The following is a 15,625-nucleotide window of genomic DNA, read 5'->3' on the forward strand; positions in this document are numbered from 1 at the left end:
AACATAAAAGAAAGTCTTTAGAGAGATAGTAAAAGTAATATAAAAGAGTACAGGCAGTCATAGATTAAAGGAGTAAAGAAAAATAAGCCATGTAAAGATGGACTATATACAGAGTCTGGATTATGTATATCGTGTTTTTTTTGAATTTTTTGACTACAGAGAGACATTTGATTCTGGGGGCTGCTACGTTAAACCAACATAAAGGTATCTTGACTTCAATATTTGGGTCTAAGGATATGTTGCTTTGGAAAAGAGGTTCTGCTTTTGTTTCTACAGATTAGAACCTGTAGATTCCTTCTAGTCTAATGTGGTTTAATGAAGCAAGATCTCCCCAAAAGGTTTCCGTGAGCCCTAAAAATACTTTGTCCACCAAACAACAGGAGAAAGCTATGTTTGTAGAAAACTATCCCCAAATTCCAAAAATTATTGTTTATAAATGTTTTCATTTAAAAGGGAATATGATATAGATACGAATACTTTGCATTGGTATGGATCTTGGTCTATTGATAGAAATTTAAGGTCGATTTTGTTATGCTCTGTATATATATATATATATATATATATATTTGTTATGCTCTCTCTCTATATATATATTTCTGCTCTTGTTTAAGGTATTGTGTTTATGCAGCTCATTTAAAAAAATGTAATGTATAGTTAAGAAATACAGATTACCAGGTGGTCATCCTATAATAACCAAACTTTTAGTCATGATAGTTAGATTTTTTAGATACATAGAGATATATTTAAGTTAGATAATCTTCAACACTTCAAAGACCTACAAATATGGCATTTAAAATGTTTTAAGAACTTAGACTTCTCAGTAGTGAGACATATCTGCTTCTGGCACAACCGATTCAGAGAGGTTGATGGACATTGAAGAAACTCGTTATGGAATTTGCCTTCAGTGTGACAAGGCTAGCCAATTGGGCAAGAAACTGCTCTTGCCTGGACTACTTGATGGTATGCTGTATGAATTAAACATGCAGGACCCACAGAAAAATGACTACTGAATTTTCCAAAAGATGTGATGATCCTTCAGGGTTCCTGCTTTACCGAAGAAGCTGCCAGACATTCTGAAGGACACAGAAGAAAGCAACTGACAAACTTTGCCAGTACAAAGTGAAACAAATCTTCAAATTTCCTTCTTCACTGGAAAGTCTATCAGGTATTATAGGCCTGCAGGTTGAAGATGGATGTCCCAGTGTTACAGAAGAACTTTGAGTGACTGTCCAGGCAGCAAGATGTCTCTGTCAGTTCTTGAGGGTTTTTTTTTTTTTTTTTTTGGTTTTTCAAGACAGGGTTTCTCTGCAGCTTTAGAGCCTGTCCTGGAACTAGCTCTTGTAGACCAGACTGGTCTCGAACTCACAGAGATCTGCCTGCCTCTGCCTCCCGAGTGCTGGGATTAAAAGGCGTGCGCCACCACCGCCCGGCTAGTTCTTGAGTTTTGGAAGTTGCTTACAGTGCACCTCCTATTTACCTAGGTAATATTATATCCTTCTGGGGTCTTTGAAGAGTGAAGATAGTTATAGTTTTCCTTAGTTATGATAAAAGATAAATTAGATATGAAACTTTAGATTCACAAAGAAATATTATAACTGTAATTCTTGCTTGATACCTATTTTGTTATATGTAATTTTACTATGTTAAAGTTAAAACATCCCTTTTTATTTAGACAGAAAAGGTGAGATGATGGGGGATTTCCCCTCTGTATACTATGAATAAGTTTTATTACCAGTGGTTAATAAGAAACTGTTTTGGTCAATGGCTTAGCAAAGTAAAGCCAGGCAGGAAATTTGAACATAGATATATAGATGTAGTGAGGAGCTATGGGCCTGCTTTTCATCCTGCCTTTGCCTCCCAAGTGCTGGGATTAATGGTATGCACCACCACTGCCCAGCAAAACATTGACATTTTTGAGATTGCTCATTTCTGAGTATATGAATACTCTGGGTATGCCCCATTAGAATGGCTATCCAAAAGTGCTTTTCTGGTTGTGGTTAGTATGGAAGGCTTAACATTTTTTCCATTTTCATAAGTGTGTGTCTGTGTCTGTGTGTGGGGGGGGTGAGAGAGAGAGAGAGAGAGAGAGAGAGACAGAGAGAGAGAGAGAGAGAGAGAGAGAGAGAGAGAGAGAGAGAGAGAGAGAGAGAGAGAGAGAGAGAGAGGGGTGTATTCATATTTATGTGGCACATGTGGGTGTGCATGCAGAGGCCTGATGTTGACATCAGCAGTCATTTTCCATCTCTATCCTATTCACTGAAGCAGGGTCTCTCACTCTAACCTAGGGCTCGTTGATAAGGCCAATCTTGTTAACCAGTTTGCTCTGAGGATTCCCTGTGTCCATATGCTGGAACTATAGGCAAGCTGACATGCACACCTGGCATTTAGGTGGGTTCTGGGAGTCTGAATATTGGTTATTAAGACTTGTGCAGTGTGCTCTTTACTTACTGAGCCTCCTTAGCTATAAAAGTGCACTGCGGATCTCTGTGAGTTCGAGGCCAGCCTGGTCTACAAGAGCTAGTTCCAGGACAGGCTCCAAAGCTACAGAGAAACCTTGTCTCGAAAAACAACAAAAAAAAAAAAGTAGATTTTTTCCCCCCACGGGACAGAGTCTCATTGTGTACCTCTGGATATCCTTAGAACTCATTATGTAGACCAGGCTGGCTCAAACTCACAGAGAACCCAGAGATCTGCCTTTCTCTATCTCCCAAGTTCTGAAATTAATGACATGTACCACTATACTCTGATAGAATTAGATTTTTGAAGAAGAGAAGGAAGTAGATTGGTTGGAGGTGGTATATTGACACCTTTATTATGACTTGCATTGCAAAAGTAATTGCTGCCGGGCGGTGGTGGCGCACGCCTTTAATCCCAGCACTCGGGAGGCAGAGGCAGGTGGATCTCTGAGTTCAAGGCCAGCCTGGTCTACAAGAGCTAGTTCCAGGACAGGCTCTAGAAACTACAGGGAAACCCTGTCTCGAAAAACCAAAAAAAAAAAAAAAAAAAAAAGTAATTGCTGTAACTGCTTTGAATGTTGCCCTGATGTGGAAAATCTAAAGGCTCACCCTGGCTATTCTATGGAGGTTAAAAGGAGGGGCCATGCTAATGGATGCTGTAATAACTAAGTCCAAATGCAGACGGTGGAGTCCCATAATGGTATAAGGTTTTATTTTCTGGGGAGGTTGTGGATGTAGTTTTGTGGTTCTACTGAAGTTTGGGTTTTGCAGTGTTTTTTCCTTGGACTTTCTTAGTAGCTATGTGACTGTGGAAACAAATGAGTTTGAAATGGGAATAATTGCAGTCATTGCTAATGTTTGAGTTTTTATTGGTGGTGTTTTGAATAAAAATAGACCCCATGGGCTCATAGGGAGTAGCATTATTAGGTGGTGTGGCATTGTTGGAGGGAGTATGTTTTAGTGTCTTCCTGATGCCTTGGGATCCAGATGTAGAAATCTAAGCTCCCTCTCTAGAACCATATATGCCTGAGTGCCGCCATGCTTCCCACCATTATGACAATAGAAACCTAGCCAGGCAGTGGTGGTGCATGCCTTTAATCCCAGCACTCAGAAGGCAGAAACAGGTGGATCTCTGTGAGTTCGAGGCCAGCCTGGTCTACAAGAGTTAGTTCCAGGACAGGCTCCAAAGCCACAGAGAACCCTGTCTCGAAAAATCAAAAAAAAAAAAAAAAAAAAAAAGACAATAGAAACCTAACTAAGACAGTGGTGGTTTGTTTTGTCTTTTGAAGGTTTCTACTTGTTGAAGTTCTGAAAGTGACTGTGGGAAGGGTCCTGATGCAAAATAATATATCTACTGGCAAGGATGAGAGTCATGTTCACTGCCTGGGCCTCATTTATCTGATTCAGAACCAGGAAGTGAAAATGCACACAGATAGATACTTTAGTTTTGCCCACAGGTCAGTTGTACCCAGAATCTCCATACTGTAAAGATTCATGTGACCCCAGTGAATTCTACAAGAATCACAAATCATGGGCTGACCAAATTGAATGGATCCTGGTTAGGCTGATGTCTTCTAGGAAAGCACTAAGCTATAACCAGGCCTAGAGACTGACTTGTCTATACACCATGTCAAGGACACAAACAGATCACGCCGTTTTCACTAGTGGTAGAAGCTCTTGGAAACAAGCCTGCTTTAGCCTGTGGAAAGGAGGTGGCTGAAGAATTCAACTTCTCACCAGTGTTACTGAAGAGCATGAATGTAGATGCTGGCCAGAGTTTATTTGCGCAAGAAACGTCCTTAATTGTAATATAATTTAGTTTAAAGTGTTTTTTGAGACAGGGTCTTTATACGTAGCCCTGGCTGTTCTGGAACTCACTGTGTATACCAGGCTAGCTTTGAACTCACAGATACCTGCCTGCCTTTGCCTCCAGAGTGCTGGGTTTAAGGTGTATGTCACCATGCCTGGCAAAGGTTGTTATTTTTATATCATGAAATTTCTCACAGGCTACTCTGCCCAAATCCCAGATACACTCGGTATAGTTATTCTGTCCAAAAAGAACATGTTAGCCTGGAATGACTTATTTAAATACCTCCCTGGGCAGTGGTAACACATACCTTTAATCCCAGCACTCAGAAGACAGAAACAGGCAGATCTCTGTAAGTTCAAGGCCAGCCTGGTTTACAGAGTGAGTTTCAGGAAAGCCAGAACTATACAGAGAAACCTTGTCTTGAAAAACAAAAACAAAAAAGTGTGGAAAGGACTAAAATGTTAACATACGTGTTTGTTAGGGCTTCTGTTGCTGTGAAGAGACACCATGACCACAGTTTCTATAAAGGAAACATTTAATTGAGGTGCTGACTCACAGTTCAGAGGTTTCATCTATTATGATAGTGGCAGGACATGGAGCATGCAGGCAGACGTGCTAGCTACATCTTGATCAGAAGGCATCAGGAAGTTGTCTGTGACACTAGGAGTAGCTTGAGCATAGGAGAACTCAAAGCCCACCCCCACAGTGACACACTTCCTCCAGCAAGGCCACAACTACTTCAGCAAGGCCAAACCTCCTAATAGTACTACTACCTTGGGGGACCATTTTCTTTCAAACCACCACATTCTGCATTCTATAAGATTATGGGAACCAGTTACATTCAAATTACCATAGCATAGATGTTTATACATAGAAATCACTTAAAAGTTGGCCATCATTACCACTGTAAAGCTTTCAGGCTAGGTATTGTGGCTCAAATGTGTAGTTTCAGCACTCTGGAGGCAGGATTGTTACAAATTCAAGGTCATCCTAGGCTACATAGCAAATTCAGGCAAGGCAGGACTGCAGTCACAATGAGATCCTATTTCAAAACAAGGACAAAACACCAACAGCAACAAAACATCATGGATACTTGTTAGTTTAGTGACTTCCTGCTATGTATGTAACATGCAGTACCCATCATGGTCATTAAACATACATGCACCTGAACTTGTTATAGAGCTTTTTAGAAAAAAGAATGGGGCTTGGGTGGGGCAGCTGTCTGTCATGTACTAACTCCTGGGTTCAGTCTCAGAACCACACATGAAGATAAACACAAATCAACAGCAGAACTTAAATACAGAGGCAAAAACTAAATATGACTGATATCATTGAGTTTGGGTTGGCCTTGTAGCAAAAGAAGGCATAGTTCTATTTACAAAGGAACTCCAAGGAGAAAGTGTTCATGCACACATAGAAGCACACACAGGCACACAGGCTTGTGTGCAGGAAGGTGGCATAGATGCTTTAGCAATATGCCAAAGGGAAAAGTTCTCTGAACAATCTGAGATTTGTCTTGAGGAACAGAAGAGTCTTTTGTCCAAGAGCATTTTCTTATCACTCGGTGACACTGCCATTAGTCTCTTCACCCGCAATAGGGAGACATGATCAAAGACCTCCAAATGTTCCCAAGACTCTTCACTACCAATCTTTACTTGTTTAAGACAAGTTATTCTGTGAAATCTTCCACTGAAAATGTCTGGTTTTCCATGGTAGAATATACTCACTCTAATATGAACACCATATATTTAAATAGTTTCAGCCATGCAAGTGTTTGTTACAATATGCAGGAGCTAGGATGTAGCTCAGTGGACAACATGCTTGTGTGACATTTGGCAGGCTTTAGGCTCAGTCCCCAGCCCTTAGACACAAGAGATGTTTGCTGAGCACATGAAAATATAGTTAAAGCAGTGAGCGTTCTTGTGATTTCTCTCCCCCAGACTCTGTCAGAATCCTCCCAAATACTGTCCACGTGCTGTTCTATATATCGTTGCCCTGTTCAGACTTTCTTGGTGCTCAAACATTTCCCCACTGTGTTATAAGCTCCTGGAAAGTTCTAGATTTTTTTATCTTTGTGTCTCCTATAACACATTGATTTATACAGAATTGATTACACATGCTAAGTAAATGGCGTGATATAAAATAGTATTTAATAGGTTAATATTGAATATAACAAATACAATGTCTTCTCTCACTGGACAGTGGTGGTGGCGGTGGCACACACCTTTAATCCCAGCACTCAAGAGGCACAGACAGGAGGATCTCTGTGAGTTCGAGGACAGCCTACTCTTTAGAGTGAGTTCAGTGACAGCCAGTTTTATATAGAGAGATCCTGTCTCCAAGAAAAAAAAAATATTCTCTTCTTGATTTTCACTATTACTAAAACTTTGTTAATCAAGTGTGCCACCTTTTTCGTCATTCTGTCCCTAAATGGTATGTTTTAACAGGCCTCTGTTTTACTCCATTTTTTCCCCTTTTTTCTTTTTTCCTATTCTATTTCTTTTTTGAAATTTTATCTTTTTACTATGAAATATACTCTCTCTGCTTTGTATTGCTCCTGCTTCTTGCTCCTTCTTAAAATTTCTAATGTTTCTTACAACCTGGTTTCTTCTGTCACCTGCTTTTTCTTTTTTTGTCCTTCTCCTTGGCCCTTCCACCTCCTGCCCTTAAGGTTCAGGGCAGGATTAGATGGGGTGGAGACCGGCCGAGACGGGGTGGAGCTACTTGTTTGGAGCCTGGCTGAGAAGGGCCAGAAGCCCTTATGGACCTTCCACTGGAGACTGGCCGTCTGGAAGGCAGATGGGACCCTGTAAGGTCAAAACTGGTTGTCCTCCCCGGCTTTTTGCTCCTTTCTTCCAGTCTGCTCCATGTCTTATTCATAGTGGCTCTCTCCATACTAATAACCTTTTCCCTCGTCATCATTTCCTCCTGGTCTCTCTTTAACTTTGTCAGTCAGCTTCAGCCAGCATTCTCTTCCTGCCATCTGTTTGTCTCCCTTAGACGTTAGCCTTCCCTCTCTCTCTGTCATCTTGTTCTTGTAGTTTTCTCAACTTTGCTTTCTCAGTCAGTCACTTCCTGTTCATTGCTCTGTTTCTTTTAAAATTTTACTGTTTTATAAGGAGTTGGGTTGGGAGCAACAAGGTCCTGCCTTCCCACAGGTCTGCTCAGATTTCACTCTTTCCCAGACCTGGAGTGGTTAATAAACACTGGAACGGAAGTCAGGTTGAACATTAAATGTAGGATATTGACCTCTCTCTTTCTCTCTCTCTCTCTCCTCTCTCTCTTGTTTAGTTTTTTCCTGTAATACAGTGGATACAGTTTGTCACAGCTACTCTGAGGTATGTTTTTTGAGTCTCATATCACATGACTTGAAATTGCATTGGCAGACTAGAGAGCTGTGCAAAACATTTGACTTTTTAGTTAGAAATTCTTTCCTATGTTGATATTTTCTCACTAGTAAAAGGTCCAGGGGCTAGGAAGATGGCTTAGTAAATAAAGTTCTTGCTTCCTAAGCATGAGAAGCTGAGTTGGAATCCCCAGCACTCTCATGAAAAGCCAGCTGTGTTGTTACCTACCTGTTGTCTCAGACGTGAGAGACAAGAGACAGAAGTTCTTGGGGGGCTGCTGGCTAGCTGGTCCAGCAGAATCTGGGAGCTCCAGGTTCAGTGAGAGAGCATGTCTCAAAAAATAAGGTGGAGAGTGATAGAGGAAGACACTGACATTGACCTCTGGCCGCCCTCCTCTGCTGGGTCACCACACCTACCCCCATTCCCAGTGGAAGCAAGAATTCGAGTAACAAGAAAGAGGGAGGCACTCATCTGAATGAGTGGGCAGCCTGTCAGCAGGACTGGTGCAGACCAGCACCAGCACACACCTCAGCACTGCATGTGTTAAATGCTGTGAGGAAAGTGAACATGGCTGCTCACATCTAATCCCAGCACTTAGGGGACTGAGGCAGGGAGGATCACTGTGAAGTTGAGGCCAGCCTGGTGTACAGAGTGGGTTCCAGGCCATCAGAGGCTACATAGTGAGAGAAATTGGAATGATAATGAAAATATTGGCATGCCTCTAGACAAGGAGGGCATGAAAATTCATGAAATACTCTAAATTTAAAAATATGTGTGGTATATTTTATATCAGTTATGCAAATAAATAATAAAACCAGAATCTTATCACTGTATTGTAATAGCAAAATTGTCTGTGTCTCTCAGTGTTATAGGTTCAAGTTCGCTTATCACTTATGCTGTGTTCCAGAACCCACAGATGTCTGCAGAGGTGAGTGTCTTTCCATTAAGTTTGAACTGCTGGTGATTTAGCCTCTAAAGTAAGTGCCAGGAAAGCACCAACTGTGCACAGTGGAAGAATTCTATGATTTACTAATACGTTCCTAATTATAATAGATGGGCAGTCCTCTGGGCAGGACTGTAAGCTGTAGCCTTCAGTTTCTAGAGGTAAGTTTGACCCTCTTTGTACTGTGAATTGTTAAGGTTAAGGAAGCTGCTGTCTGAAGCCTGGCGGCCTGTCTTGATGCTAAGTGTGGTAAGGCCCTCCTTCCAGGTGAGCAACTTTCTTTTTCTTTTCCTTTTTTATGATTCTTTTTTTCCTTATTTTTTTTCAAGATAGGGTCTCTCTATATAGCCCTACATGTTCTGGAACTCACTCTATAAATCAGGCTGTCCTCAAACTCAGAGCCACCTGCTTCTACCTCCCCAGTGCTGGGATTAAAGGTGTGCACCACCACGGCCAGGTTAGGTGAGCTTTCTGATCATGACTTGTGAGAACACTGGAGTGGCCAAGAGGCAGTTCCAAGTCTTGTTTGCTTGAAACATAGTTGTTTGCTGGTCCCATCCTCCTCAGCAATTATAGTTTCATTTTGGAAAAAAATATATCCTTTATAAAAATAATCACACCAAAAGTTTAAGACCTTCCTGCTGGACACAGTGAGACTCCATCTCACTAATAAGACACATACATGCCAACATGTGCACTGGTGCCTCCCCCTCCCCCCACCTGCACTCATGAAGTGCTAGCAAGAGTGGTCTACTTGCCAGCTCAATAAAGACTTTAAAGGACAGGGAGAAATTATTGCTGTAATCAGACTGAATGGCTCAGAATTAGCCACAGTGTGGTTTAATGTGTATGCTGGAGAGCTGCTGGATCTGGAAAACCATGAAGATTGTGGTTTTTGGCACATTTAACACTTGAGGAAACTGCAGAGGCCCAAGATTAAGTTACACACCAAGTAGCAGAGCCAGGCTTTTCAGAAGACCAAGTCTCTCCGAAGTAAGCAAATACAATACTTTTTATAGTCTAGGTATATTCTCTCAGTGCTTTAAACCCTAAATATTTCTTTGATAATCTTGTTATGAATCCCAAGTAGTCTTGTTGTAGTCCAGGTAGCTTCAAATTCTTGGTTCTCTGCCTCTGTCTGCTGAGCACCATGATCACCAGCCTGTTCTGCCATACTTGGTTAATACATTTTTCAGATTTTAAGTCAGCTTGTTAAGTTCCACGGGGAAATCAGTGGAATAAGATGCATTTAATTTATACATCCATTTAGAGAGAACTGCCATTTTATAGTATCTTACATCCATGATTACTACATATTTCTTAGATTTTCTCTGGTGTATCTCAATAAACATATTTTTTTCTGTAGAACAATCAGAAAAGAACTGGATGTGGTGGTGCACGCCTTTAATCCCCGCACTCAGGAGGCAGAGGCAGGTGGAAGCCAGCCTGGTCTACAGAGTGAGACCCTGTCTCAAAAATTAACTAAATAATAAAATAGAGTGGTAAAAAAAACTAATTGGGACCATGGAGGCACAAAGATACCAAAACATAAGCAGTCAGGGGCTCAGTGAATAAGAGAACATGCAAGAATGAAGCCCTGAGTTCAGATCCTAGCACTCAGGTAAAGGGTGTGCTTGGCCATGTGCATGCCTGTGCACAATGCTGTGTAGGTGGAGACGAGGACCACTGGAGTTGTTGGCTATCAGTCTTTCATGGATTCAGTGGAAGACCCTGTCTCAGAAGAACAACATGGAGAGTGGTAGAGCAGCCCTCCTCTTCTGTCTTCATGCCCATGCACAGGAGCACATGTGATACATGCCACACTCACACAGATACATACAAAACCAAGAAAATATGGAGACTTCATCAATATAGTCAGAAGGCAGAAGAAAGTATATCTATCATACTGGATTTCTCTCACTTTTAAGTCCTCAACTACATAAACGTGTAGCTCATGACATCATTATCTAACTTTAGAATACGACAGCTGTGCATCCATAGTGCTTTTGTTACAGCTCTACTGTAAATCTTTCATCTCTCCATTCTAACTTTGGCCCCTATGGCTGAGGAAGGAGTGTCCCTCTGAGTGAGAGTGCTGAGCTATTCACAAACTCTTACTCCAGGACTTTGAAGATCTGGTTAGAGATCCCTTCCTGTCGGGAATCTTTCTTTACATTATCAATAGTCAAACAGTTGCAGAGGCCCTGGCAGAATGATACCAATTTTCAACTAAAAGCATAAAATGTAAAGGTAACTTATATTTTTTTTTCCTAACTACATCACTTACTGAATTAAGATTTTGTGATTTTTTGACAGATAAAACTACTCCTTTATCTGAGCTTTTCTGACCTGCTCCTGGGAATTTGCTGGCTTATAAAAGCACTTCTCTATGGAACTTCAGCACCCCACAAGGACAGCATCTGCTATAACCTACAGACTATCGGGGAGGTGAGCATTCTTAGACTCCACCAAAACTGTGCAAGGATGGTGGATTCAGATAAGTGCCATTCAGATCAGAGATGATCTATTATGGAAATACAGACACATCATCCACTGTTACACTTTGATATGTATCACAAATAATAAAAACCCAGAGAAAGATGATTGGGGTTCAACCCAAAGATCAGAAAAAGCAAAGCAGCCAAGCCAAAGAGAGGTAGATAGCTCCTACCTCTAAGAAATCTAACTGAAAAGAGAGCGAGTTTCTGCCTCATCCTGCCTTATATTCCTCTCTAGTGCTGGAATTAAAGGCATGTGACTCCCTAATACTGGGATTAAAGGTGTGAGCCACCACCACCTGGATCTGTTTCTGCATTGTTCTTGTGTAGCTCAGGGTAGCTTTGAAATCACAGAGGTTCATCTGCCTCTGTCTCTCAAATCCTGTGATTAAATGTGTGCGCCACCATTGCCTGGCTCTAGTGTCTTAGTTTTACATTCTGGTCTTCATCCAAGCTCTATTTATAAAAGAACATAAACAAAATATCAACTGTATATCCACTTTTTCTATACAATAAGAAGGCTATAACTAATATAAGAAAAACTATATACAGTAGGTACAATATTTGTATACAATATATACAGGCAATAAATACATTAACAATGGCATTTGACAAATTCAGAGAAAATACTCCATATCTATCCTATCTTGGTGAGTCCAAAATCTTGTACCTAATTTACTTTGTATCACAACTTGCATTACCATCCCAAATTATCTTTTGATATCTCTCAATTTTATATACTTTATATTTCTTTAGCGAATTTCTTTTCTGAGACTCGTAAACAATTAAAGCTTTAACTATCTAGTCTTCTACTCCCTCAGAGACCCAAGAAGGAAATAATATTAATTGAGTAAGCAGGAAGTGTAAGCAAGTGACTTCTAAAAAATGTGAGAAATGACAGAAACATCTGGCTGCCTGAACAGTCACCCAGTGTTTCTCTGCAATGATGGGACATCCATCTTTGGCCTACAGGCCTAGAATATCTGACAGACTTTTCTATGAAACAGGGTTTTTGAAGGACCAGCTTGTCTGGGCAAGGTTTGGCAGTCACTCTCTTTTGTGTTCTGCTTGTCCCATTAGGATAGCATACTGTCAGCAATTGAGGAAAGGACATTTTCTTGCCCAGTGGCTTATTTTTGCCACAAAGAAAGTAAACTCCATGTGGAGTTTCTTCGATATCCATCATCTTCTCTGAAGTAGATTGGTGCTGCCAGGAGCAGACATGTCTCATTGTCTTAAAAAAAGAAAAAATAATCAGTGTTATTAAAATATTTTAAATGCCATATTCTGTAGATCTGTGAAATGTTTGAAGATGACCTGTCTATTTAATATATATCTTTGTTTGACCCTGAAAGCATACTTAATATGACTATAAGTTTGATTGTAACAGGTGACTAATTACTAACCTGCATTTCTTATTATCCTAAATAGTTGGTAATAATAACTTCCAAGGACTAGAAAATTGCATTACATTGTTAAATGGGCTGTATAGGTATAATACCTTGAGTTAGAAGCATATGTGCAGTCTGTTTTAACAAAATTAATCTCAAATTTCTATCAATATACAAAATTAGTAATCAGTATATCAAGTTCAATCCAATATAAAACATTTAAAACTAGTAGTTGCTTTCTAAAAGTAGATTCAGTAATCCATCTTTTTATCTTATCTTTATTACCCATTTTTTCTTTTCAAAGTAGATTCTACCCTTTTATTCTATCATATCTTTATCCTGTTTTTCTTTTCAAAACATGAACTCTGCATCTAATCTCCTTTGTTCAAATTTCCTCCTGACCATAAACAATAAAAACAGTAACAACTGGTAACCAACCCCCCTAAACAATGACAAATATTCATAACCCAATGAATGACCAAAAACACCCACCCCACCTCTTGGGAATGTGGTACCATATTCTTAAATTTACTTCCTGCTGTCTGGGGGTGACAGCATCTTTAGGGGATCCTGAAAATTTTTGGTTAATTGTAAAACTCTAAGAGAGGTAGCTTTATTATTTGTTCTCCAGTCTCTGCATAATGGGAAAGTGCAGGACTTGCCTAGTCCTGGCTAGAATAGTCAGTTAATCTCAATCATTTTAGCTAGCCACCTTGAAATTGTTCTGACCAGTTTGTATTCCAAAAGCTGATGGTGGTGTTTTTCAGCTTAGTGGTGTTAACATACTCCTAGAGAAGTCAAAGGTCATGGTTAGGCATGCTCATGCTTCACTGCAGAAAACTGATAGAGACTGAAGCCCGAAATAATCATGTACAGGAAGGTAGATGAAATCTTCTTCTAGAATTAGGTAGTATTCTATATGACCATTAATGTCATAACAAATATATATATATGTATATATGTATGTATATATAATCTTATATCTTAAGAAAAGCTGTTAAAGAGTCAATATAAAACCAAAGGATTATGAAATTAGTAGCAATAAAATAGTCCTTAAAATTTTGCTTTTCTTCTGTCCCATATCAGGTGGCTCTTCTGATATGAGATGGAGATTTTAGGTTTCACTTTAATAAGCATACATGGTTTTGGAGAAGGGGAGAGCCACAATCCAACTCCAAAGCCAGCTTTAATCTTTAACTAGATTGGGACTACAAAAAGACCATTTGTATTATATGTTTGTAGAGAAGAGCAGAAACAAACATTTGGGAAGATTTACAAAGTTTTATCCTGTTGGAAATGTGATATACCAATAGGCCAATTTACTCTTTTTCTTGAAACATTTTTTTCTCGATGATTTGTACCTTTTCTTCAGATGTCTGGTTTGTCCAGTAGTCTTCAGATTCCTTAGCTGGATACTTTTATTCTCCTGAAAAGACAGAAACAAAACCCTTCCCCAACCCTAACTTTGGGGAGATTCTCTTTCAGCAAGTTATATCTGATAAAATGAAAACCATTTGCTAGTTTTAAAGGATAGTACAGACTGAAAGGCCAAGATGTTTGATGAACTATCATCTCTTCTATGTAAGCAGTATCTCTTGTTCAAATGTTTACGTTTGGTGGTATCAATAACTTTTTTTCTACTAGAGAAACTAAAGTAAAATCCCTTCGCCAACATACACATGTCCTGGTTTCCATTCTGAGGTCAATACATCTTTCAAGTATATCAGATTATTTAATTCCATAGTTTTCACTACTATCCAATGTCTCTCCGCAGCTGTTGTTCCTTTCTCATTAGCAGTTAGAAAATTCAAAGGGGGGGCTGGAGAGATGGCTCAGTGGGTAAGAGCACTGATTGTTCTTCCAGAGGTCCTGAGTTCAATTCCCAGCAACCACATGGTGGCTCACAACCACCTATAATGAGATCTGGTGCCCTCTTCTGGCCTACAGGCAGGATACTGTATAAATAAATAAATATATAAATAAATAAATAAATCTAAAAAAAGAAAGAAAATTCAAAGGTAACAAAGCATTATACAATCTATTTCTGGGGTCTTTATCATCCTTTTCTGTTTGACATGTCCTTTAGAGTTTGATTTGGTCTTTCTAAAACTGCCTACTCTGTAGTATTATGTGCTATAGCTGTAATATGCTTTATAATATAATGAGCAAAAAAATGTTTCATTTTCTTAAAGACATATGCTGGAGCATTGTCTGTCTTTATTTGTACAGGTATACTCATGATGACCATAACTTCTAGCAAATATGTGATTACCGAATCAGCCTTTTCCAAACTCAAAGCAGTTGCCCATTGAAAACCTAAATTGGTATCAGTGGTGTAGTGTACATATTTTAATTTTCCAAATTCTACAAAATGGAATGCATCCATCTGTCAGAGTTTATTTCTCTGAATACCCTTTGGGTTACTTCCTGCAAGTAATGGTATCTGGTTGTATAAAGAACAACTAGGACATTTTGTTATAATTTCCTTGTCTTGTTTCCATGTGACGGAGAAGTCTTTTTAAAAAAAAAACAAAACTTTGCTATTGACATGATGTTTTTATGAAATTCTGAGGCCTTCATCACATTTCCAATCAATAATTGATTGATTTCTGCATTACCTTGTGCTAGAGTACCTGGCAGACCCCTATGGGATCAGATGTGTGTTACGTATATAGATTGATGCCTATTCCTGATTATATCTTGTACCTGAATGAAATGCAGTCAATTCTGTATCACCTGGTATAAATTCAGCAGTCTCAATATGCTAAACAACTCTTTCTTCATATTGCATATCAGTAACTATGTTGAGAGATTCTTTAAAATCCCTTAGTACCATGAGAATAGCATATAATTCTGACTTTTGGACAGAATCATAAGGGCCTTTTTCCACTTTACTTAAATTTTCTGATTTGTAACCTGCCTTTCCTGATTTATTTGCATTAGTATAGAATGTAGGGGCTCCAGTTATTGGTGTGTCCTGTAAAATGTGAGAAAGGGTCCAATTAGTTCTCTTAATAAGTCAAATTCTCTCACTCTTGGGATAGTTGTTGTCGATGTCTCCCAAAAAGTTACTACAAGCTCTCTGTCAGTGTTCACTTTCTTCCCATAATTTGTCAATTTCATCACTAGTAAAAGGTACTATGATTTCTGTTAGGTCTATTCCTGTTAATTGACAAAGTC

General features: G+C 39.4%; 1 protein-coding gene across 10 annotated transcripts in view; it reads left to right on the forward strand.

Moving 5' to 3' along the window:
- The window catches only part of Tmem116 (transmembrane protein 116), a 60,652-nt gene that overhangs the window by 6,201 nt on the left and 38,826 nt on the right, over positions 1-15,625 (forward strand). For 2 of the 10 annotated variants that reach the window (XM_038346342.1, XM_038346343.1), the window contains exons 2-5: positions 7,558-7,604; positions 8,478-8,541; positions 8,754-8,823; positions 10,873-11,004. In XM_038346342.1, coding sequence (XP_038202270.1) covers positions 8,507-8,541; positions 8,754-8,823; positions 10,873-11,004 — 237 coding nt within the window. In that variant the 5' untranslated portion in view covers positions 7,558-7,604; positions 8,478-8,506. Of the gene's footprint in view, positions 1-6,468; positions 6,562-6,989; positions 7,076-7,557; positions 7,605-8,477; positions 8,542-8,753; positions 8,824-10,872; positions 11,005-15,625 lie in introns of those variants that run through there. The other 8 variants (XM_038346337.1, XM_038346336.1, XM_038346345.1 and 5 more) reach the window with 6 other exon arrangements.

The sequence above is a fragment of the Arvicola amphibius genome, chromosome 10 (assembly GCF_903992535.2).
Source record: "Arvicola amphibius chromosome 10, mArvAmp1.2, whole genome shotgun sequence".
NCBI lineage: Eukaryota > Metazoa > Chordata > Mammalia > Rodentia > Cricetidae > Arvicola > Arvicola amphibius.